General features: G+C 39.7%; 2 protein-coding genes across 3 annotated transcripts in view; one reads left to right on the top strand and one right to left on the bottom strand.

Annotated features, from left to right (window-relative positions):
- snx30.S (sorting nexin family member 30 S homeolog) overlaps nucleotides 1-4018 on the bottom strand; it is a 40366-nt gene extending 36348 nt beyond the window's left edge. The window contains 1 exon segment of the mRNA NM_001096051.1: nucleotides 3632-4018. Coding sequence (NP_001089520.1) covers nucleotides 3632-3838 — 207 coding nt within the window. The 5' untranslated portion in view covers nucleotides 3839-4018.
- A 7253-nt stretch (nucleotides 4019-11271) lies between these two features.
- On the top strand, nucleotides 11272-22087 carry inip.S (INTS3 and NABP interacting protein S homeolog). 2 transcript variants are annotated; one of them, XM_041572716.1, is made up of 5 exons: nucleotides 11272-11459; nucleotides 14281-14383; nucleotides 16238-16328; nucleotides 17999-18116; nucleotides 21616-22087. In XM_041572716.1, exons 1-4 carry the CDS (start codon nucleotides 11363-11365, stop codon nucleotides 18098-18100), a joined length of 393 nt encoding a protein of 130 aa, XP_041428650.1. In that variant the 5' UTR covers nucleotides 11272-11362; the 3' UTR covers nucleotides 18101-18116; nucleotides 21616-22087.
- The last annotated feature ends 544 nt before the right edge of the window (nucleotides 22088-22631 follow it).

The raw sequence follows: 22631 nt of genomic DNA, 5'->3' as shown, positions 1-22631 counted from the left end.
AATGGGAAGGGATTGTCTGGAAATGGGGAGGGTCTGGGCAGACAATGGTATTGTTTTAATGTAATGGTAATATAATGTAATGACATTCTATATAAGTAAGCATTTGTTTCAAATTGGAAACATGAATGAAAAGGGTTCTTATTAAATAAGGTGTAAATGAGCTGCTATTATTATCTCTGCTCTTACATCTTTAGGTTAACTCTAACCTTTCCAAATCTCTATTTTATATTACAGGAACACCAAAGATGGGCATGAGTGCAAGCAGCAGGCTTTACTATGAGTGGAGCTAGGAAAAGGTGAAGGTGCTCACAGCTTGTTTACTCATTTTATTTTCTGGCTGCTAAGAAAGGTATCCAAGGGGTTAAAGGAGGGCTAACCCAATGCTAAACATGGCCTATTATCTGTGTAAATACAATGAAACAGAAAGTTGTCAGGGTTTAGCATAGCGTGTGCCCTGACCTTAATGTTTTCTTGTTTCTTGCATTTTTCTAGCACTCACAGTGGATCTCGCATGATCTGGACATCTTTGAGAGGGATTTTGAGGATCCACTTATCTAGAGTGCATCAGGGACAAGATCACCAATGACATTGGGTTTGGCAGGACTACGGATACATCAAGGCCCACCTGAAACACCTCTACAAAGACCTAAAGAAGATCAACAAGGCCATACTGATTAAGAACAACGAGAGGTATGAAGATCCAAATTACAGAATGATCCGTTATCCAGAAAACCCCAGGTCCCAAGCATTTTGGATAGCAGGCCCCATACTGTATAAGGATTTTCCAGGGATATAACTGGCTACGGTTATCTTGTTTGGTTTTACAGATGGTCCTTGGAACAACTCACAATCGGCACATGATACCAGCAGTTTCCTCTGTACCAAATACTGATGCAGCTCAGTCTAGGCATCACATCCTCAGGAAACAGCAGTAAGTATGGGACATCACAATTCCACCAGTGATGCCCCCTTCCATCCATTGCACTTTCACCGGCCTTTCACCCACCGTAGTTCTATCAGTGGTTCCTCTCCTTTATCCAAAATATGGTGTTACACACAGGAGCTCCCTTAAGCCACTTGGTAGACCCTGCATTCCTTTTTACTCCATCCCTCAGACTGCAGAATCCGGGATCTGCAGACTGCTTGGGGTCCAATGGAATGTAATGCAGTATTTACCTTGTGGCTTAAAGGTGCCCATGTGTATGCTGCCATATTCCCTTCGGTTTCCCTCCCTTCCACCAGTAGTGCCTTCCCTTAAACCAAAATGTGCTTTTATACACTGGAGCACCCTTAAGCCACTCTTGGTAGACCCTGCATTCCTTTTCACTCCATCCTTCAGAATGCAAAAGCCTAGATCTGCAGGCTGCCTGAGGTCCAATGGAATGGAATGCAGCGTTCACCTAGCAGCTTAAAGGAGCTCATATGTATGCTGCCATGTTCCCTTACCATGTCCACCCCTCCGCTTCCCTTGCTTCAATATTGCGCATTGATTGTGGGAGAAAATCCGAACACCGTTAAGGGGTCAGGAAGGAATTTTTCCCTCTAGTGAAGCAAATTGGCCCTAGCTTGTCAGAGGTTTTTCACCTTCCTTGCGATCAAAATACAAGATACAGTTTAACCATAAAGTCATTGTGTGTATCTTTATTGTGGGTATTGGGCTAGGGATTTGGCAGGGATAACATATAGAGGGGGAGGAAGCATTGGTTATGTTTCTCCTTGTTTCCTAACAATGAAACTGAAACAACATATCACTGCTGTGTCAGTCCTACTTCCAAGAACAGAAAGGACAATATACTGATAATCAGCTTTCAAGATGGATTTATAGGAACCTATGCAATACTGAGTACCAATAAACATCCTCCCCATATGTCACCCTAACTGGCCACCAGACAACTCCCCCCTTTGGGACTTCCGAGAAGGGCAAGCCCTACAGTTTAGAAAAGCCCTGATGGTCTGTGTTAGTTTAAGGAAGCCATGGAAATTTTATATTTAGAAAGAAAACCAGTTACATGCAGATCTGCAACCAAAATCTGTTTTAGAATCATCATCTTATGCTCTTTTACCTTAGTTGCCTAAAATTCCCTGGAATGTAGACTTTCTGCATTAGGGAGGAATCTACTAATTTAGCCTCTTCAGTAGATGATAAAGGCAAGTTATACTCAGTTGCAGCTGGATTAGGTGAGACATTTATATAGACTTTACACTGCCCAGGCTTTATCACACCCATTTATTAGTGTAAGAAGGTATAAGCTATAGAGGTTTTATGAAGCAATGGTGAGAATCCTGGAATGAACTGAGGGTTGAACATAGAGAGCTGTACTGTATCGAGGAAGGTTATACAAGCTAAAAGTGGATTACACAAGCCCCTCTGTAAACAGCTGATAAAGCAACAGGTTAATACTGAGACTAATGGTGGTTAAATGGCAGCGAGACCAACAGTTTAGACATATGAATGAGGGTATTAAAGATAAAGGGATCAGGCAGGCAGTTGGTTGGTGGAAGTGACGTCATGCGCACAGTGTAGGGGGCTGTTTAGGTCTGGTGCCTAGGGTGGCAATGGACCTAAATACAGTCCTGAATATAGGCCCTGATCAGATCATTTGGCAGTCACGCAAATGAAAGGATGAGGAAACCCCTTAATATAGGATTGCATACCATGAAACAAATAGGCATTTTCTTCAGTTTCTCACACCCATCTGGCTCTCAAGAGGAGACCCCTGCCACTGCTCCAAGACCCCCTCCCAGGGAGGGAGTCGCACAGCATAGGTAAACTTTTAATATACAAGGCCTGTTTTATTTAATTGTTTTTATCGATTCTGACAGTATGTGCAAAACATGTCTGGTATGTTATCTCAAGACAAGATTGTACAGAGACCCTTTCTCCTCAGCAATTACAGCAATCAGTGGAACCCTTAAACTGGCCATCCATTATAAGATTCGAGGGGATATGCTCATCTTGAGGTGGACAATATCAGGCTGATCCCATTGTTTGTCCCTTAGGCTAACAATCGGATCATAAATGCTGCTATGTAGGCAGTTGGATTGAGACCCACATCAATCTGCAGTCCCGGTTCTCAGAGCAGACAGGGAAGTCAAACCTGTGCAAATATGGGTCAAGTAGACCTGTAGGAGGGGCTCATACACAGGCAAATAAACTGCTGAATCAGTCTGTCAGCTAAAAACATGCCTCAGTAAGGCATCTCATGTCGGAGAGATGTCAAACTCTTTGCAAACAAGTAAAACTGCTTTTGAAAACAGTAGCTATGAATTAGATGCACACTCAAAACTTGAAATATTAAAAATAGTAAAGAGTGTTTAGTGCACAAAGAAAGCAGAGAACGAGTAAAATTTATACAACATAGAATGCCCAATGGTTTTTGACAGTCATTGAGGATTCTACAGGTTATATAGTTCAACAAACAGTGACCAAATGGTCCTACAACTATTATGCAACAAGTGAAAGCTGTGAAAGATATATAGGCAGTGGACACAATATTATTGTTACTCATCCAATGAAGGCTGTGCAAGGTGCGGAGAACTTCTTTTTAATAACAGCTAGAAGGAAGAATGCTGGTCATCAATAGCATACCATAGCCATTTACACCCAGTCCCCAAAGAAGCCCTTCCTTACCTTATCTGCTATGCTGCTGGGCTCAGTATGGGGTAGATCCGGGCTTGGAGAATCAATAATAACTGCTCCATTTTCACCTGCTGCTGCTGCTGCATCATCCTCTGCCCCAGGGGAACAGCTCAGAGGGTGCTTGATGTCATGTAGAGACTTCTGCCCAGAAGTAGGTAAAGATTTGGGAGTACATTTAGGAGAACTGGAGCCTGACATTCTGAGTGCTGGGAGGTACAAAAACTGTAGGCGAGAAGAGCCAGTTCTTAATAAGCCAAAGCCATACAGCCAGGATTCTAAAATGCTCTTGTGCGGTTTATGAAGGCGCAGGAGTAGTAGAGGATAAATATGTCAATGTCGGGGAGATGTACAGTGGCACTACCACCTGAAATCAGCCGCTACAAACCCACAATGTCGCCTATTGCTCCGTCTCCTGCAACGTCATAACGCAGTCCCGCTTTTCGCGGAAGAGTCTCGATTTTCTTAACACAGTCCGCAGTCCAGCATTTCTATTCGAACATCCCGCAACGCCGTTAAGGTCCAGCTCCTTGGCTCCTGCCGGACTGCTACTAATCCAGACGTTCCAAGGCTCATCTGTGACGTCACTACTACACGTTTATAAGCGTCGTGACGCGCCACGCGTCCGCCTTGGGGGAGTGACAAGCGGGGAGGGGGTAAATCTGCTGTCATGATCTGCACAAGTATAAGCCGCTAACTTGTGGTAGTTTGTGCCGGGAACGGCAGGCTATGCCGGTGCCAAATAACAATGTGGTTTCCGTTACCCGCAGCTCCTACTTTTGTCAGGCAACATAAAAGACAGACTTTTTGTCTTGGTTGTCTTGCCAACAGCAGCCACATCCTCGGCTTTCGGCACCTGTCAAATATCCCTTATTAAAGCAGTAATGTATGTTTGTAATTGTAACCAGCTACGCAATTTTCCTTAAACAAGACCATTGCAACTGCAAAGCAATAGCTCGTAACGCCTTGTCACTTGTGCCATGCAACATATTCCCTGCCACTGCCAATATTCATTTTTCAACTACAACTCCTATTCCTACTTTGTTTTTCTCATGGAGGTTACTAGCAATACTGGTGCCACCAGAGCATCTTGCTCCCAAGATCTGACATGACTTATTACATTGTAAATTTGGCACCTGTCTGGTTTTGACCCGGACAGCCCTTTATTTTGAAGAGATGCCCAGGTCAAAACTTCCTGCCCAGTTTTCCAAAAAAAAGATTCCCTTGGTTAACACAGCGATCGGACAATCGCCACATCATAGCCCCGCCCCTGATGTCACAATCACGCCCCCCCTGCCCGGTCTCTGTGAGAAGTTGGCAACCCTATGGATATATTTATACTTAGTAATAATTAATTGACCAGTTAGGGTAATAGCACACAATGAGATCACCCACAGGAAAGCTCCTAAAAATGCCTTACTGTTCTCTCAATTGGCAGGCCCATTTGCCTTGATAAAGCGTATGCGAAACATGCGTCGCAAGCCTTCATTATAATTTTATTTTATATTAACTGAAGAATCCTTTCTCATTTTTAACCAACGGATCAGCAAAATACTTTTTAGGGTTGTAGCCAATTGAGTGCGGCATTCATTTTCTCCTGAAATCTCATTTTAATCAAAGGCACTGGGGATTTGCAGTTTTTCAGTGAAGTTAGTTCTCCAACAATGAGATAGACAATCGTAAATACCAGACCGCAGTCCTAAGCGTCCTGCCTTTTATTAATTAATTTGTGTGCTGGCACATTATTGAATGGGATTTATGCATATGATTACATTGGCACTAAGCACTTTATACAGTATTTATCTCAATCAATTTTGGAAAGCGTGGGGTTTACTGCTACTCCTTTTTAGAATTAGAAACATTCTCACAGTTTGCCACATTTAAAACACATTACTTGCAGAGATCCAGCTTAATCACAGACAGTTGGAGAACAAGGTATTTTAAGCCGGATCGCTGCAAGTAATGTTTTACATGAGGCAAAGCTGTCGCGATTATGCCAACTAAGACGCTTGTTATTTTAGGTATGGCTATTATGTCACTCAGTATCTCACTAACCTTGCACACAGGTTAGGCTAGTGTTGCAGCACCCAAAAAATTGACAAAAAACTTGCTGCCTCCACTCTCCAAACTTTGAGAGACATCTCAATGTGTTACACACAGACTGTTCCTCACCCACAAAAGGGTTCAGGCACACAGTTTCTGGCTATGGATTCCTTTAGATCACAGGCATCACAGGTTGCAGCCCCTTTATACATGGTTGGTTCCAGACATTAGTAAATAGAGTCCTGTTAGCAGTTAGGTGCGGGTAGGCCCGCGGGTTCGGGTCAACCCCACACCTCCATTTGAGGGTGATGGACGGGTCCGGGTTGAGCTATTTTTCCTGCTCTCCCCACCCGCCACCCGGCTTCATTTTTTAAAGACGTGCGCCTCTTGCTCCGCCCCTTTTGTGATGTCATCGGCTGGGTGGCGTGGGCCTTAAAATGGGCGGCAGCAGGTTGGCGAAGGGCGGGTTAGGGTCAGGTTTTACCCGACCTGCGCATCGCTACCTGTTTAGTATTTATGTTTCTGGTTTTGTGGGTTTTGAATTATTTAGCTTTTTTTCAGCAGCCCTTTGATGGTTTTGATCTCAGCCATTATTTGGGTGCTTGGGTCCAATTTATTCTAGCAACCAGGCAGCAGTGGGAATGAGAGACTGGAAAATTAATAGGAGAGGAGCACAACTGTTATGGTTACTTTTTATTACTTAATTGTAGCTTCACCCTACCATATTTAAGTGACTGTTTTTTTATACATTTGTGCATTTTAAAGGGATGGTTCACCTTTAAAGTAGAACTAAACCCTAAAATGTAATGTGGCTAAAAATGTCATATTTAATATACTGAACTTATTGCACCAACCTAAAGTTTCAACTTCACAATAGCCGCAATGATCCAGGGCTTCAAACTGGTCACAAGGTGTCACCATCTTGGAAAGTGTCTGTGACACTCACATGCTCAGTGGGCTGTGAGCAGCTGTTGAGAAGCTAAGTGTATCAAGTAGAAAATGAGGTTGGCCTGTAATATAAGCTGATGCTACAAGGCTGATTATTACATTCTGATGCTAGTTGCTCTGGTTTCTGTGCAGCCATGTAGTAATTATCTGTATTAACAACTAATCAGCCTTATATTGTGACATATATATTCTATGAGTACTGTATACTTTGAGTCGGTCTCTAAGCTCAGTGACAGCAGCACAGAGCATGTGCAGTGAATCAGCAGAAAAGAAAATGGCCATCTTTGAAGACACAGATCTTTACTGCTAAAGAGCTGTGGTTGCATTGTGCTGGTACAGAAGCACAAAACATAATGTACAACATTTCTAGCTACTTCTTTAGTTAAGCTTTAGTTCTTCTTTAAGTTAATTTTTAGTATGTTATGTAATGGCCAATTCTAACCAACTTTTTAATTGGTCTTCATTATTTATTTTTCATAGTTTTTATTTGCCTTCTTCTTCTGACTCTTTCCAGTTTTTAAATGGGGGTCACTGATCCCATCTAAAAACAAGCCTACACATTTATTGTTAGTACTACTTTTTATTACTCATCTTTATATTCAGACCCTTTCCTATTCATATTCCAGCCTTATTCAAATCAGAGTATGGTTGCTAGGGTAATTTGGACCCTAGCAACCAGGTTGCTTAAATTGAAAATCAGAGAGCTGCTGAATATAAAGCTAAATCACTCAGATAATAAGAAATGGAAACCAAATGCAAACCGCAACCGCAAATATCACTCTCAGAACCTCAGAATATCACTTCATGAAATCGAATCCATTAGAGTTTAAAAATTTACATTATTCTAAAATTCGACCTTTGATAAAAATTTTGGGAAATGGTAAAAAATAAAAGATGGAGAGCAATTGAAAAAGGTCTTTGTTTATGGTGAACAATATGAAAACAATTCAACTGAAAAAAAGTGTTTGGATGGTGAACAACTGTTTTTAGCCTTCATCCTCCAAACCCCACAATTCATTGCACAAATGATTTCAATAAGGAAAGGAACAAAAGAATCACCAAACACTGGACAGCAGGTGAAGCGGGGCGAAACCCTGCGTGTTTAATTCAAGTCTTGTGATGTAACGTTTCGGGGGCAGACCCCTTCGTCAGACTGCCCTGAAACGTTACATCACAAGACTTGAATTAAACACGCAGGGGTTCACCCCGCTTCACCTGCTGTCCAGTGTTTGGTGATTCTTTTGTTCTCATGCATATCAGAGAGGTGCCGACCTCTCTTCCAGACACCGAGCGTAGAAATTGGAGAGGCTGGGGAATCAGGATTTTTTGTTGCAAGCTTCAATAAGGAAAGGAACATCTCAGTGCATTGCATTGTGGGTTATGTAGTTCCTGCATGCTGTCTATGCTGTGGATAAGTTGCTACAATTTGTAACATCAGTGTTTAGTCCCTCCTTCCCTGGCAGGATTTTAAATTATGCAGAGAGAGAAGAACTGTTAATCAGCTGGATTGCAGCATTGAAAATGCCATTTATTCATACTTTTTGAAGAAACAGGAAACTGTGATAGATATATTAGGGGTTACTGTGTTATGTAGGCCTCTTTATCAAACTTTGGTTTGGAAGACGTAGTTCCCCTTTAAGTTTTCCACATTTTAGAAAGTTTTTCTCTGGCCTGGTTTTTCTTAAACTGCCTATTTGTCCTCTGTGCATGTTCTTTTTAGTGAAATAAAGCTGTTTAAAATACTAATCACATACATGTTTGCCTTAGGTCCTTTTGCTAATAGTAAATAATAATTGTTAGTTTACACTTCCTATGGACAGCCACATCCAGCATTAGGTTGTCAAACATGTAAACTTCAAGAGTCACAGATTTCAATTACATTAATGTGTGTCTTTTTTTCAACCTAAATTACTATGTAGTATAAGGTTATTTTTTTAATGAAATCAAAGTAGTCTCTAAGTTTTTTTATCTTGTGGCTGGTGCTCCATTTAAGTAAAAAAATGCGCAAGGCCTGGGAAAGACTTCTACATGGTGAGGACAGTGAGTTTGTGGAATGCTCTGCTGGATGGTGTTGTGATGGTTGATTCTGTTAATGCCTTGTATGATTTTTGGGACAAGCATAATTTCCAAGGCTGTAGTTATACTAAAATCTGCAATTAATATAGATGTTGGTTCAGTATATATATAGTAGTTTCAGTGGGTGTGTGTAAGCATGTGTGCTGGGTTTCATTTGGAGGGGTTTCATTTGATAGACTTTTTTCAACCCAATTTAACTATGTAACTATGTAACACTAACAAAGTGCTGCACTGCCATTTTACATGATAAACTAATTTGAGCAAAACTGTAAAATCTATTCTACATGCACAAGCCCAAGCTGCAGATGCTGAAAAGTAAGTAAAATGTTAACGTGGCTCTCTGTTATTTTTTTCCATAAACTATTTACAAGCTAACATGCAGCTTGTGTACCAGTGAAGGACAACAATATAGATTATATTTAAATGCATGTAATCATTTTTTGATGCTACTGGCCACAAAAAGTGGCCTAGGCTTGCTACGTGGCTAACTTTTACCTTACTTTAAATGTAATTAATTGGAAATAAAGATTACATAAGTTGGAAGGCTGTGATTAGAAAGCTACTTAGAATTATATTTTCCTTTATTAGGCACATTTTTATTTTGGGGTTAAGTTGCCCTTTAAGAAAGTGAACGTTATACAAGTTCTGAGGTATGCAAAATAATCAGATCTATTCATGTTGAGGACAAATTGGGCAGATCCAATCATTCTGCTTTCCACTTGTATTGTAAGGATCTTTAAATATATGGACAGCTGAAATCTGTGGGCTAGCATGAATTCAGTCACACCAGTAAATGCCAGACCAATGAGTGCATGATTCCTTGATAAAGTAATAACCAGACGTGCTGCATGCCACTAATATCCCAGTGACTGTCTGTCCCTTACACAAATTGCTATCAAAAGCCATATACCAACCACTAACCTTGTTAATCTGATTTAAATGCCATATACTGTACATTGTCAGTCAATTTATAGATAGGAGGGATGATGAGACCTGAATGCTGGCGACTTTCGCTAATGGGAGAAATACTAATACCTCAGAGAGAAGGAATTGTATATAGGGGAGCTTGTTGATTAGGACAAAGAAAACAATTTTCTAATCTTTAATACACTCTGTTAAATGGTTGCTGGCTCAGTAGCTACTGTATACTGTATTGCACCTGATTTCACATACATACCTCCCAACATTTTGGAAGTAAAAAGAGGGACAAAATTTTTTTTCCCTCACGTAGCATAGCAATTTTTTTGACCACACCCCTTTCTGTGGCCACACCCCCTTATTACCATGTTTGTTTTACAAAATTTGGCAGGTTATGAAAGTTTGAAAATATTTCTCCTTATCTAAACTGTGTTTTTGTGTCTCAAAATTGTTACAAAGTATCTTATTTGCACCTGTTAGCTGTTCTGTGCTGTCTGCTAAAAGCCAATTAAGTGAGAAACTTTGTTTCTTTTTCTGGCTGTTCAGTGCATAGAAAAGAGGGACTTTCCAGTACAAATGAGGGACTGCGGGTTGAGCTGTCAAAAGAGGGACTGTCCCTCGGAAAAAGGGACAGTTGGGAGGTATGCACATAGAACATTGTAGCCATGAGCACTTTTTCAGTTGTCCCCAGGCAGTGGAAGAATATCTGGATTGTATTGTTAATAATAAGGCCCTTGTTTGCACAAAAATCACTGCCACTGACTATTGCTACCATAACCAAAAGAGCCTAAACATTTAATACAGTGTATCTTCCTATATTAGCCCTTATTTTGTCCCTAAATGTTGATAAAATATTTGGAACCAATCTGTTTTTGGGTAACCTTGGGTGCCAGAAAGGATGGGCAACCTCATTCTTGAAACAGGAGTAACCCCTGCCAGCATTGGTCCTTTAGGCCCTGGAACTTTTTACTGCACAGCTAACAGAGGACCTGCATGGTTTTTATTTAGGACCAGTCACTAAAGCGTAAACAAATACCTTTTTGTGTAGTTCACCCATTGTATTCTCCTAAATTAGCCTTTTTTGTGTGAAAAAATGTGTCCCTTGTTTGCACAAAAACCACTGGAACATTCAAAAGACCACAAAAATTTTTTATAGGTTACTTAAAATCATCAGGATTTGCACAAAAACTCATTCCTTGTTGGTCAAATTGGGAAAAGAGGCTTATGGAGCAGGTATTGTTGGCTGCCAGGAACAACCATTCTTTATTTTGGCTCATTAGCACAAAACAAAAAGACTGTACCCTAGACTCGTGTAAACACTCTTGGGTTAACTGCCAAGAAAATAAAGTGTATTATCTCTTTCTTTCCAAGTTCCCTGACATGTAGACGCTGTTAGCAAGTAAAATACTCCTGGTGACATAAATGGAGAGCATAGACACCAGTGGCAACTACTGGCAACCAACTGTAGAAAAATATTTTTTTTGTTGTTGTTTCCAAGTGTGACTTTCAGTGAGAAAACAGTGCTTAGTATTGTGAACTGAGGTGGCCATTGGAAGATTTTGCTTGCGTTCCACGGAGGTTCATCAGCCTTACTCGTCACTTCCCTCAAAGCGGCCACGCTTTGCGTTACTGCGTTTATAAACGTGCGGTCGTGACGCCATCCTCTCGCGAGATGGAACTTGGGCATTGCTGTCCGGCAGCGGCAGGAGCCAAGGATTTGGATTGTAGCGTCATTACGGAATGTTTAAACAGCGATCAGGGACTGCGGCCTGTGTTAAGAAAATCGGGACTGCAATGGATCCCGGATCTACCGCAAGTCCATTGCAATGCACCGCCGGTATTCCATTTTTTTTCTCTACAGTAGTATTTATATTCTGCTTGTCCTAAAAAGTCTTTTTGGGTTCGCAGCTCTCCCTAAACTGTTTAAAAGCGAACTGTATTATAATACACAAGAGCCACGTAAGATGTCACAACAAGATCTTAGTTGACCCACCCATCCTTCTTTCAACTGTGTTGCTCATTTCTTTCTAAGAAAATTAACACAATTCATAGACGACTTCGCTATCCCTGTAGTTTACAGTAAGGGAGCATCTTATTCACTATGTATATAATGCCCTATGACACGGCATGTGTGGTGCAAGATCCCAGCAGCAATAGGGGTTTGTTTGTCATTGTAGCTTTCCATTTAGGCAAATACATGAACAGTGCCATTTTCCAACATTTTGGTTGGTCTAATTGCTAGATATTAGCAACTAGTGGATTAACTAGATGTTACTGATCCCCACAGCATTTTAGGGCCCCCAACATATCCAGAGATTGATTGTCCTGTTTTACCAATATTTATTTAAAGTGTATATGAATTAGAGCCCCGTATATCTCCTGAGCAGGGTCTGCTTCCTCTATAACCGGAGTCCCCAACCTTTTTTTTTTTACTCATTAGCCACATTGAAACGTAAAAAAGAGTTGGGGGAACAACACCAGCATGAAAAGAATTCCAGTGGGTGCCATAAAATAGCTGTGATTGGCTCCTATGTGAACTGGCAGCCTACAGGAGTCTCCGTTTGGCAGTTCATCTGTTTTTTTTGCAAGAAAAACTTGTTTCCAAGCAGGCGCGGATTTGTGGCGAGACCACATAAGCCCAGGCCTACGGCGGCAAACATTTAGGGGCGTCATGCAGCCCAGCCTCAACCCTGAGGAGCACTGGGGACTCAAAGCCCCCACAGTGCTCCTGTGATTGAGAGTGCGCTCTATGGTGCTTCATGCAGCTGGCGCCAGGACCATGTGGCGGGGGGGGCATGCGCAACAAAAAAAGCTGGCACTGGGACCATGCGGCCTTGGGGTGCTGCGACTTGAAATCCGGCCCTGTCTCCAAGCCAGGAATTCAAAAACAAACATACTGTAAGGTCACTGGGAGCAACATCCAAGGGGTTGGTGAGCAACATGTTGCTCACGAGCTACTGTTTGGGGACAACGGCTCTATAGTTATGCCCCTGGGTGGAACAGTTCATATGTGTTCCATCTCTTGCACTTGATTGATGTTGGAAACCATCAGCTTTGCTACCGTCAAGTACAGCCTGCTCTTTATGCTCATTGGGGAGGAGAAAGCATTTAGTGCATTCTGTGCTAATGATGAATTATCTCTTAAAGGTGATGAAGTTGAACAAAATGCAACTTGTTGTTAATGCATCCTCTGTTAAATCTATTTTTATTTTTATCATGCATTAACAAAGATTTATTCAATCTATAAATGCTAATTTAATATGACACTAGGTGCAAAGTGCTAGCAAACCAAAGAAAAGCTTGTATTGGGCCCCAAGGAGTGCAGTTTTGCACACTAATGCAGTCCCTAATTTGTTTTCATATCATCATGAACATACAAAAAGGAAGGTGTTTAACATTTGATAATATGCATTTACAACTATGCTCCTTTGTTTGAGCTGTTTGCTCAGACATGCAAAACACATATTCTATGATTTATAAGTTTGCCCACACTGTGTATAAAATATGCATAGGAAAAGGGTCCTTGAGTAGTATAGTACATTTTAGGCAACAGTAATCGAAAAATAAAGGAACCTAAACCTTAAGTGTATGCAACATTTGTTTTCCTTATACTTGTAGCCCTCCTCACTCTTTATTGTGGGTGTGTATGTATGTCTACCAAATTTCAAGCAAAACTAATATGTTTATTTATTTTTTCTACTTATTTTAATATCTTTTTGCATGCTTTTTCCTATGGCTACTGCAAATTGCATGTAGCCGTTATACTTGAAAGACCCAACAGACAAATAGAGCACTATTGTAAACCATATCTTTAGCTGAGTGGGTATTGGCACTGTCCCCCACAACAAGCATAATGGCTGCACACATATTGACTGTTCTGCTAAGCTTCAACCATATTACCAATACATATGTTGTGACAAAAGGCTTCCATATATGGTTCAATAAATTCTTTCCAACATAGGACTGTGTCAAAAAAAGACTAAAACGTCACACTTAACCTTTTCTCTGGAGCTACAAGGTTTTTAAAATACCAAATAACCAACCTCTAAAGACGGATTTAAAAATGGCATTATGGTTGCCTTAGGTGAAATAGCAAGAACATTGATGCTTGAAATGATTCTTAATCAGTTGTTCTTTTCCACCACGAAGATATTCTTAGGACATGCTAAAAGCAGCGGCTCAATCCAAAACCATTAATGCTTCCTTACCTTGCATCCATTAATGGTGTGTATCGCTACGGTTAAGCAGATAAAATGCAATGACTACTTATATGCACATGGTGACTATATAGTCTAATGCATTTGCTAGTAATAACTGTGCTTGATTGTGGTAGTTCTTTGGAAAAACTTTTTGACAATCAAGAAAATCAAAGTTTCTCTATAGAGATGCTCTAAATGTGCTGGAGTTTCAGATTTGTTTGCCCTGGATCTTAGTGATGTTAGCTTAACGAAATTGTCCACAGATCCTAAACCTTAAGACTAAATTATTTTTGGGAAAAACCCAGAATACTTGCTTCCTATATATTTCCTCTATTGTTCTTTAAAAAGAACCAGCTGTATAGACTATTCTGTAAGTATTTGTGGTAAACCGAAAAATGCAGTGTAAAATTGCAAGATTATCCAAAAAAGCATTAAAATGAACATGTGTTTAATTCCTAGGTTTTCCAAGCAAAAACCGAGTCGCTATATTAGCAGAACTAGACAAAGAAAAACGGAAATTACTTCTACAAAATCAGTCTTCTACCAACAACCCAGGAGCCAGGTATTTCAATAACGCTTTTACTTTTTTCACTTTTGCAAACTGACATTACACTACTTAAATGGTTTAGAAAGTGGGATATTCCAGGCCAGTGTATGTGGGATAAATCCTATGAATATGGCAACCTAATAGTTGTAGCAATATAGGGAATAATGTGTCCACTATTGTATAAAGATATCATAAGTCACTGAAAAGTTCCATGACCTTATAAAATGCTTTAATACACGTCATGACTTCTAATATTCTCATTTTTTTTTTTTTTACAGCAGGGAGTACATAATTTATTAAAATACACAAGTGTCTTTTATTCCTTTTATTAAATGCATGTACTATTACATCAAGGATTACTATATGCTAGTAATTGGACATAATATGTCCAAGAACTGTAAAACATGCTATGTAAACCAATAAAAACAATTAAAAAATACACAAGTGTCAGCAAGTCATTTGACAGAAATGACAGCACTGAGAACCAATTATAATTGTTGACATCACTAAGCACCATTTATAAGGTTATATTTTACAGGAAATTCATGCGTCTTGTGGATTATAATCACATGTTGCATCATATGGCTGTATAAAAGATCTGGACCTGTACATTTTATAGTTCAGAGACAGGTTTTCATTACATGCATACCATATAGGTAATTGAATTCCAAGTTCACTAAATTCTTTTACAATATTTCTTTGAATGGTGGCTTACTATATAAAAATATGTAAGTTGTGTAATAACCAGAACAAAGGTATATTCTGACAACACAACTATTAGTTATGACCTTGCAACATAGTGCTACAAACACAATAATTAATGCAAAAAGCAATACAACCTGTCTTTATGTTATGAAGACTTTTGTTTATTTCATTGACTACATTAAATGGGTTAACTTCCAAACACTTTTTCAGTTCAATTGTTTTCAGATGTGCACCAGCAATAAAGACTTTTTCACCATTATTACAAAATATAAGTTTAAAGTTTAATATTCCTGTCTCTAGTGTCTCAGTCTGATAGCGCTGTAATTCAGGTGCAGATTCTGATCTGTTACAATTTGATACATTAGTTGATACATTTCTCGGCAGCATCTCTGGAATATTAGTAACTATTGTATCAGTTCTAACAGCTGCCTTTAATGAAACGCAGGAATTCTGCTCATCAGGGCCAAAAATAAGACTTGTATCCACTAATGTATTTGTTAAGAACAGTTTCAGGGTCAGCGATTTCCCCCCCCCCAGCTGATTCAGAAAGACATAAGAAGTAGTGATGTGCGGACCAGCCCAATACCCACAGGTTCAGGCCGACCTCGCACCTTACAAATGACGGCTTCCGACTTCCGGGTTGAACTTATATAGACGCACGCCTGTGACATCATTAGCGGTTTGGCGCGGGTCAGGAAAAGGAACCGGGAAGTCGGGCTCAGGCAGGTGGAAGGAGGGTTGTGGGCGGGTTGGGAAAATCCCAACCCACACATCACAAATAAGAAGGTGAAAAATAAAACTTCAATACTACAAAAACAGTCATAAATATAAGTTGATTAGAAATAGTCTTTATTTCTGGTGAACTATCTGAAAACAACTGAACTGAAAAATTTGTTGGAAGGTGAAAAACCCCTTTAAGTTGAATGGCATTGCCCTACCTCTCCAAGTTCCCAGCAAAATGAATTTGAAATGTGTTATCACAGGGTGCAGAGTTGTTGATTGCAATGTGCTAAGTTACCCTGTGTCCTAGGTTGGATTATCACGCATGCACTTGAATTTCAGACGTTAACAATGCATTCTGTCGTTAAGATCAAAAAAAACAAAAACAAAGTGTGTGACCGTGTATACAGAACAATAATGTATCTTTTGTTTTCCTCTTAACAGTATAGCTCTTGCAAGGCCTAATATGAATAAGGATTTCCGTGACCACTCGGAGCAGCAACACATAGCAGCCCAGCAAAAAGCTGCCCTACAGGTAAGATTTGTTTGGACACCGATGTAATGATACTTTTAGTGGATGTAATGGTGGTACAGATTATTTAACTATTTCCATTACTAGTTCAGTAGCAAATTAAACAATCTTATTAAAAAATATAACCTTTCTAATTTTAATAAATACAGGTCAATAGCAGCATGTTAAATGCCAAATGCAGTCTTAATCAGCATGAAACACAAAGGCTAGGGACAGACAGGGCTAAAATTGGCCTGCTCCAATCCCCAGGCCGTTTTTCAGTCACCAACCTTAAAGGGGTTGTTCACCTTCAAACAACTTGTTGGTTTCAGATAGATCACTAGAAATAATGACTTTTTCCAATGACTTTCTATTTTCTATGTGTGACGGTTTTTCTAATATTGAAGTGTAAAGTGTCATTTCCCTCCTTCTGAAGCAGCTCTGGGAGGGGGGGTCGCCGATCCTGTAAACTGTTCTAAATGGATACATTTAGTTGATACATTTCTTATCTTTGTCACTGCTGAGCAGAATCTCTGGGTTTCATTATAGGCAGCTGATAGACTTGATACAATTGTTGCTAATACTCCAGAGATGCTGCTGAGAAATGTATCAACTAAATGTTGCAAAATTGTAACAGTTCAGAGCCTGCACCTGAATTACTGAACTGCCAGACTGAAACACCAGAGACACGAACATTCACCTTTAAACTTAGATTTTGGAAAAAATGTAAAAAATAAATAATGGAAAGTAATTGAAAAAAGTCTTTATTTCTGGGGAACAATCTAAAAACAACTGAATTGAAAAAAGTGTTTGGAAGGTGAACAACCCCTTTAAGCAGGCTTCTTCTTTGTTCATATCCAGAAGCATTGTGTCGGCTCAGACACTCTGTGGATTTTGGCAAAAAACTAGAGACTTTGCATTTTGAGCCGAAATCCGCCAAGTATGCGCCGAGCAGACTCGAGACTTCTGGACATAAACACAGAAAAGGAGTCTGCTAACGGTCATGGGCTGAAATCTGCCTGCTATTACTCATCTGCCTGAAGATTTCAGCAGGCTGATTTTGGCCCCGACTAGCCCTAGCCAAAGGGACCTTTTTCTGAAAATACAAAAGTCACCATAAAATATGTACCCATAAAGCCATGATGTAAAAGAGACTTGACAAATAACTGCATTTTTCCTTTTTGCACAAATTCTATATGTGAAAGCTGCAGTTTGCCTATTTAGAACTTTTTTATTGTTCTTGCACTGTGGACCTTGCAGAGTCCATTCAAATGGATGTGGCCATTGTTAAAACTGCATCATAACCTGATGTAAGTCAATATATAATATCGATATATAATTAGAATTTCTCCAATAGAATACATTCTGTCTGTAGCTTCCCCAAACCAAAATGTCTCCTTTCTTCCCTGAAATGCAAAAAAGCAGCAACAATAACATGTTTTTGTTTTGTTTTTTTACAATATGTTTTGTTTTAATTACAATTTTTTTCATGTCAACTATTACTAAACACTAAAGCATTGCAAAAATAAATTTTAAAGCTTTTTCCTGACCTTGTTTTTACACAGGCTGATAGAAATAGGCCCCTTTTTGATTTACAGTCTCACCACAAGATGGCATAAAGTGGTTCAGAAATTTAGTGTGATCCTCCAGTTTCTAAGTATAACATATATCGCTGTTCAATATTTTCCTTGCAGTGGGCCAGTCATATAATCTGGCAGACATGTGGTATCATACTAGGGGCAGTCAAAACTACATTGTCGCCCCAGGACCTCCAGCTGGACAGTGCAAGCAAATAAAGATATCATTTGTTTGGTAATTTTTTTACTGGTTGTTGAAAATACAAGTGTGAGTTCTGGCTGTACAAAAGTTTGCCTTGCATTGGTTGTATTTAATATCACCCACTAATGACTGAGCAGGGGGGCTTAAACTGTACTCCAACATGCTTGGTCATTGCCATGGTAATTGTATTCAGGGCCGGAACTAGGGGTAGGCAGAAGTGGCACATACCTAGGGCGCATGATTGTCCCTACTTCCTGAAGAGGTTGGTGGCATGAAACTCTTGCTGTCCTCTCCTGGCCCACATTTAACTCCTGCTTCTCCCTCCCGGCACACATAACTGAAGAGGCCAAGTACGTGCTAGTGTGCATGCCAACTTAAACGCTCACACGTGGGGGAGGGTGGCTTGGCAACGGTGCTTTGCCTGGGGCGCACTAATGACTTGGCCCAGCACTGATTGTATTTGAACGAAATACATCAGGTTTCCATATCTGGCTTCCAGTATCTGCATAAACCATAGTACATCATAGAGTTTAGACCAAATTCACACACATTTTAAAAGGTAAACATTTGCAGTGTCTTATTAATTTATTTAAGAGATTTTTCCCGTGTCACCCATGGCACCAATTCACCAATGGGTTAATCTCCCCTCTGGGCCAATGGACAGGACCTCCCACCAATCCGTTAAAAGCTTTAGCCCTTCCTTGTTCACACAGTCTTTTTCTTTATTTATTTAATTTTTTGTCCTGAACTTCAATTGAGCATCCTTTTTTGTCCTTGAGCATCAATATTTTATTTGATACAGAGCGAGCTGCACTTCATGTAGGTCAGTGCAACTTCCTCTCACTACCATTTTGCTTGCTGCAAGTGTGAGTCCATATCAGTTTTCCAGGAGGTATGTGGTGCCATATAATAATATTATGTATATTTAATTATATACATATATATGGAATACTACTCTATTTATTCCTGTGCAGTTGCCTATAGTTGCTGCAATGTTGAGCAAAGGTACTCACCCCAAAGGGAAGGGGTGAGATTAAAAAAAGAGGGAGACATTGAGGCATATGCAGGATTGGGTCTAATGCAGATTTTGCTTATCTGTTGATACAGCCTTCCAGACACATCAGGAGTCTGGAACCTCTGTGGGAGCAGAAAATCAATTATTTGCAGATTCGCTGGCTTCCATTAAGAAACATTTCCTCTAATGTGAAAAGACCTAAGCTCCTGGAGATGCTGGCAGACTGAAACCCTTCCTCTGATTTTTTATTTTTTTTTTGTCTGAAGCCTCATTAGATCTAGTACATTTTTCTGCAAGATCCATAGCCCTTTCTGTAGCGGCAAGAAGGGCGTCATGGTTAAAACCATGGTCAAAGTCTAATCTGTGTCAGTTGCCATTTGAGGCTGAAATGCTATTTAGTGAAAGAATTGTATGCCATCATTAAACTGTGTAGAGGAAAGCAAGTTTTTCCTTCCTCAGGACAAGAAATCTAAGAGACCTTGTTAAAATTCTGGTTTTCATAGAGAGCAAGAAAGAGAGATGTCTTTCAGATCTTCTAAGCAGTACAAACCAGTAACTGATGGTTCATGGTGGGGTGCCCATCTAGGAGATTTTGTTTCTCAAGGCAAATCGCTAGAGGAATTCCTTCCAACATTCTAGACATAAGAGCAATAAAAGAAGTGTTTCTGGCCTTTGGAAATATGTTGGTAGGAAAAGATGTAAAGATTATGTCAGACAATGCTACGTTGGTAGCATATCTACAAAAACATAAAGGCACCATACGTTTTGCTCTGTTAAAGGAAAACTATACCCCCAAAATGAATACTTAAGCAACAGATAGTTTATATCAAATTGAATGACATATTAAAGAATCTTACCAAACTGGAATATATATTTACATAAATCTTGCCCTTTTACATCTCTTGCCTTGAACCACCATTTCGTGACTCTATCTGTGCTGCCTCAGAGATCACCTGACCAGAAATACTACAACACTAACTGTAACAGGAAGAAGTGAGGAAGCAAAAGGCAGAACTCTGTCTGTTAATTGGCTCATGTGACCTTACATGTGGTTTGTATGTGTGCACAGTGAATCTTACGATCTCAGGGGGTGGCCCTTATTTTTTAAAATGGCAATTTTCTATTTATGATTACCCAATGGCACATACTACTAGAAAAGTATATTATGATGATAATGGTTCATTTACATGAAGCAGGGTTTTACACATGAGCTGTTTTACTCAGTATCTTTTAATAGAGACCTACATTGTTTGGGGGGTATAGTTTTCCTTTAAGGGAAATTTCTCCAATTCTTCACTTTGCAGAGGATCGATTAAGAAGCCTCACTTCAGTCTACCTCCCAGGAAAAGAGAATGTTACGGCAGATTCCCTGAGTTGGGTAACCATAGATCCAGGAGAATGGAGTCTAGATGGAGCTATCTTCCAAAGTCTAGTAGATATCTGTGATCAACCAGACATAGATGCTATGGTGATGGCTCAAAATGCAGCCAATTTTTCTCAAGATTCCCATGTGTGGAGGCAGTGGACGGTCAGAGACAGTTGGTCAAAAGGTCTAATTTAGGTTTTTCCCCATTTCCTTTCATCTGGAGGGTATTAAAGAAAGTGGAATTCGATTGGGCAGAAGTTATTGCAATAACTATTTTTGGCCAAGAATTCAGAAATACCCAGGTTGGCTAGTCAAAGGTTCTCTTCAGTACCAATGCAATGGCATACATTAGTAATTTGAATCTATCTGGAAAGGACAAGATCATGGAGGAAGTCTGATTATTTGTAATTCCACAAGGGTTCAGAAAGGGAGAAGCACCAACAAAGAAAAATCTGAGTTCTTGGATTATGGTCGCTATAGCAAAAACATATAATACAGGCCGGAAGGTCCCAATGGGATTGAAAGCCCATTCTACATGAGCATTCACAAGTTTCTGGGCCATGGCAGTGAAAGCCTCGCCTGAGGCAATATGTAAATCTGCAAGATGGTTCTCCTTTAATACTTTTGTTAAACACTCTAAATTGGATATTTTTGCTCCTCAGGAAGCAAGAATTGGTAGAAAGGTGTTACAATCGCTTGGGCATTATGCTGAATAAAGCATTTTCTTTTTTGTTCTTTACTTGCAATCTTGGTCCCCTCTCTTTATTATGGCTTTGGAAATTCCCATTGGTGAATTGCTTTCAAGGGTGACTAGGGAAAACAGGAAATTGTTTACCTAGTTACAGTAATTTCTGTTTCTTGGTCACTTACCATGGCAGCATTCACCAACCATTTACCATGGCAGCATTCACCAACCATTTTCCCACCCTAAGTGGACAGCTTTTAATGTAGAGTGTGTGAACGAGGAGAGGCTGAAGCTTTAAATTGATTGGTGGAATGTCCTGTTGATTGGCCCAGAGGGGAGATTAACCCATTGGTGAATGCTGCCATAGTAGGTGACCATGAATTAACAGTAAGTAGGTAACAATTTTCTGGGTTGTGTTTTTTTTTGTTTGTTTTTTAAATTTGACTTTGTTTCTTTTCTCCCATAGCATGCACATGCACATTCATCTGGATATTTTATAACCCAGGACTCTGCTTTTGGAAACCTGATCCTCCCAGTCATTCCTCGTCTTGAAGCGGAGTAGCTACAAGCAACATAATTTCTAAGAACTACTTGTTGGGCTGCAAACAGTGTTCTATCGATTTTTAGATTTGTTTGGCATTTTTTTCATCATATACAGTGTATGATAATTTAAATGTGGATGCCAAATATACCCGCTGCAGCTGGAATACTGAAGAAAACAACGAATGGCCTTCAGCTTTGCTATCCAAACAATAATCAATTCAAATGCTTTGACAAATGCCAGTTATGTGTATTTAACATAAATACTATTTATTTGCATTGTTACCAGGAAATTTACTGCCAAGGTGTCTGGAAAGTAGTCGCCTAAACTGTTAACGTGGTACCTTTGTGTAATACATTTTTAAGAGGAATAAAACCGTTTTTTTTTTTAGAATTAACTTTTTATCCATCTAGTTCTGTTCTGGTTGTACATGAAGTCCATGGGTCAGTGAGAGTGGTATGAAAGAGCTCAAATTTCACATAACAAATTGTCATCACCGAGAGAGACACAACAAAGTCATCTCATATGAAGTCCATTTTAAGCAAATAATTCTAATATTTGACTAAAGTTTTCCTTTTTCGCTCTAGTAATAAAACAGGAGTTTGTACTACTAATCTGCTTGAATCCTTTTTTTTTTTACTCTAATAAATTTGTAATATACTCACAACTCGAATGGGAGGCTATTGAAGAAAAAATCTGAACGGCTAAAATTCGATCGGATAGTCCAGACCCGAAAATTCGAAACGAGTTTTCCCTCCAAAAAAAAAAAAAACTTGAATGGCAGGAAGGCAATTAACATTCAGATGGTTCAATAGACCTCTGCCATTGACTTGTTAATGAACTCGGTAGGTTTTAGGTGGCAAATATACGAATTAGAACTGTTTCCATGGTCAAGGTGTGATAAATCGCGGAATTCAAATATACATTTGAATTGGGTTATT

This window comes from Xenopus laevis, chromosome 1S (assembly GCF_017654675.1).
Source record: "Xenopus laevis strain J_2021 chromosome 1S, Xenopus_laevis_v10.1, whole genome shotgun sequence".
Taxonomy (NCBI): domain Eukaryota; kingdom Metazoa; phylum Chordata; class Amphibia; order Anura; family Pipidae; genus Xenopus; species Xenopus laevis.
Note: the sequence above shows the minus strand (reverse complement) of the source record. Positions and strands in the feature narration are given on the sequence as shown.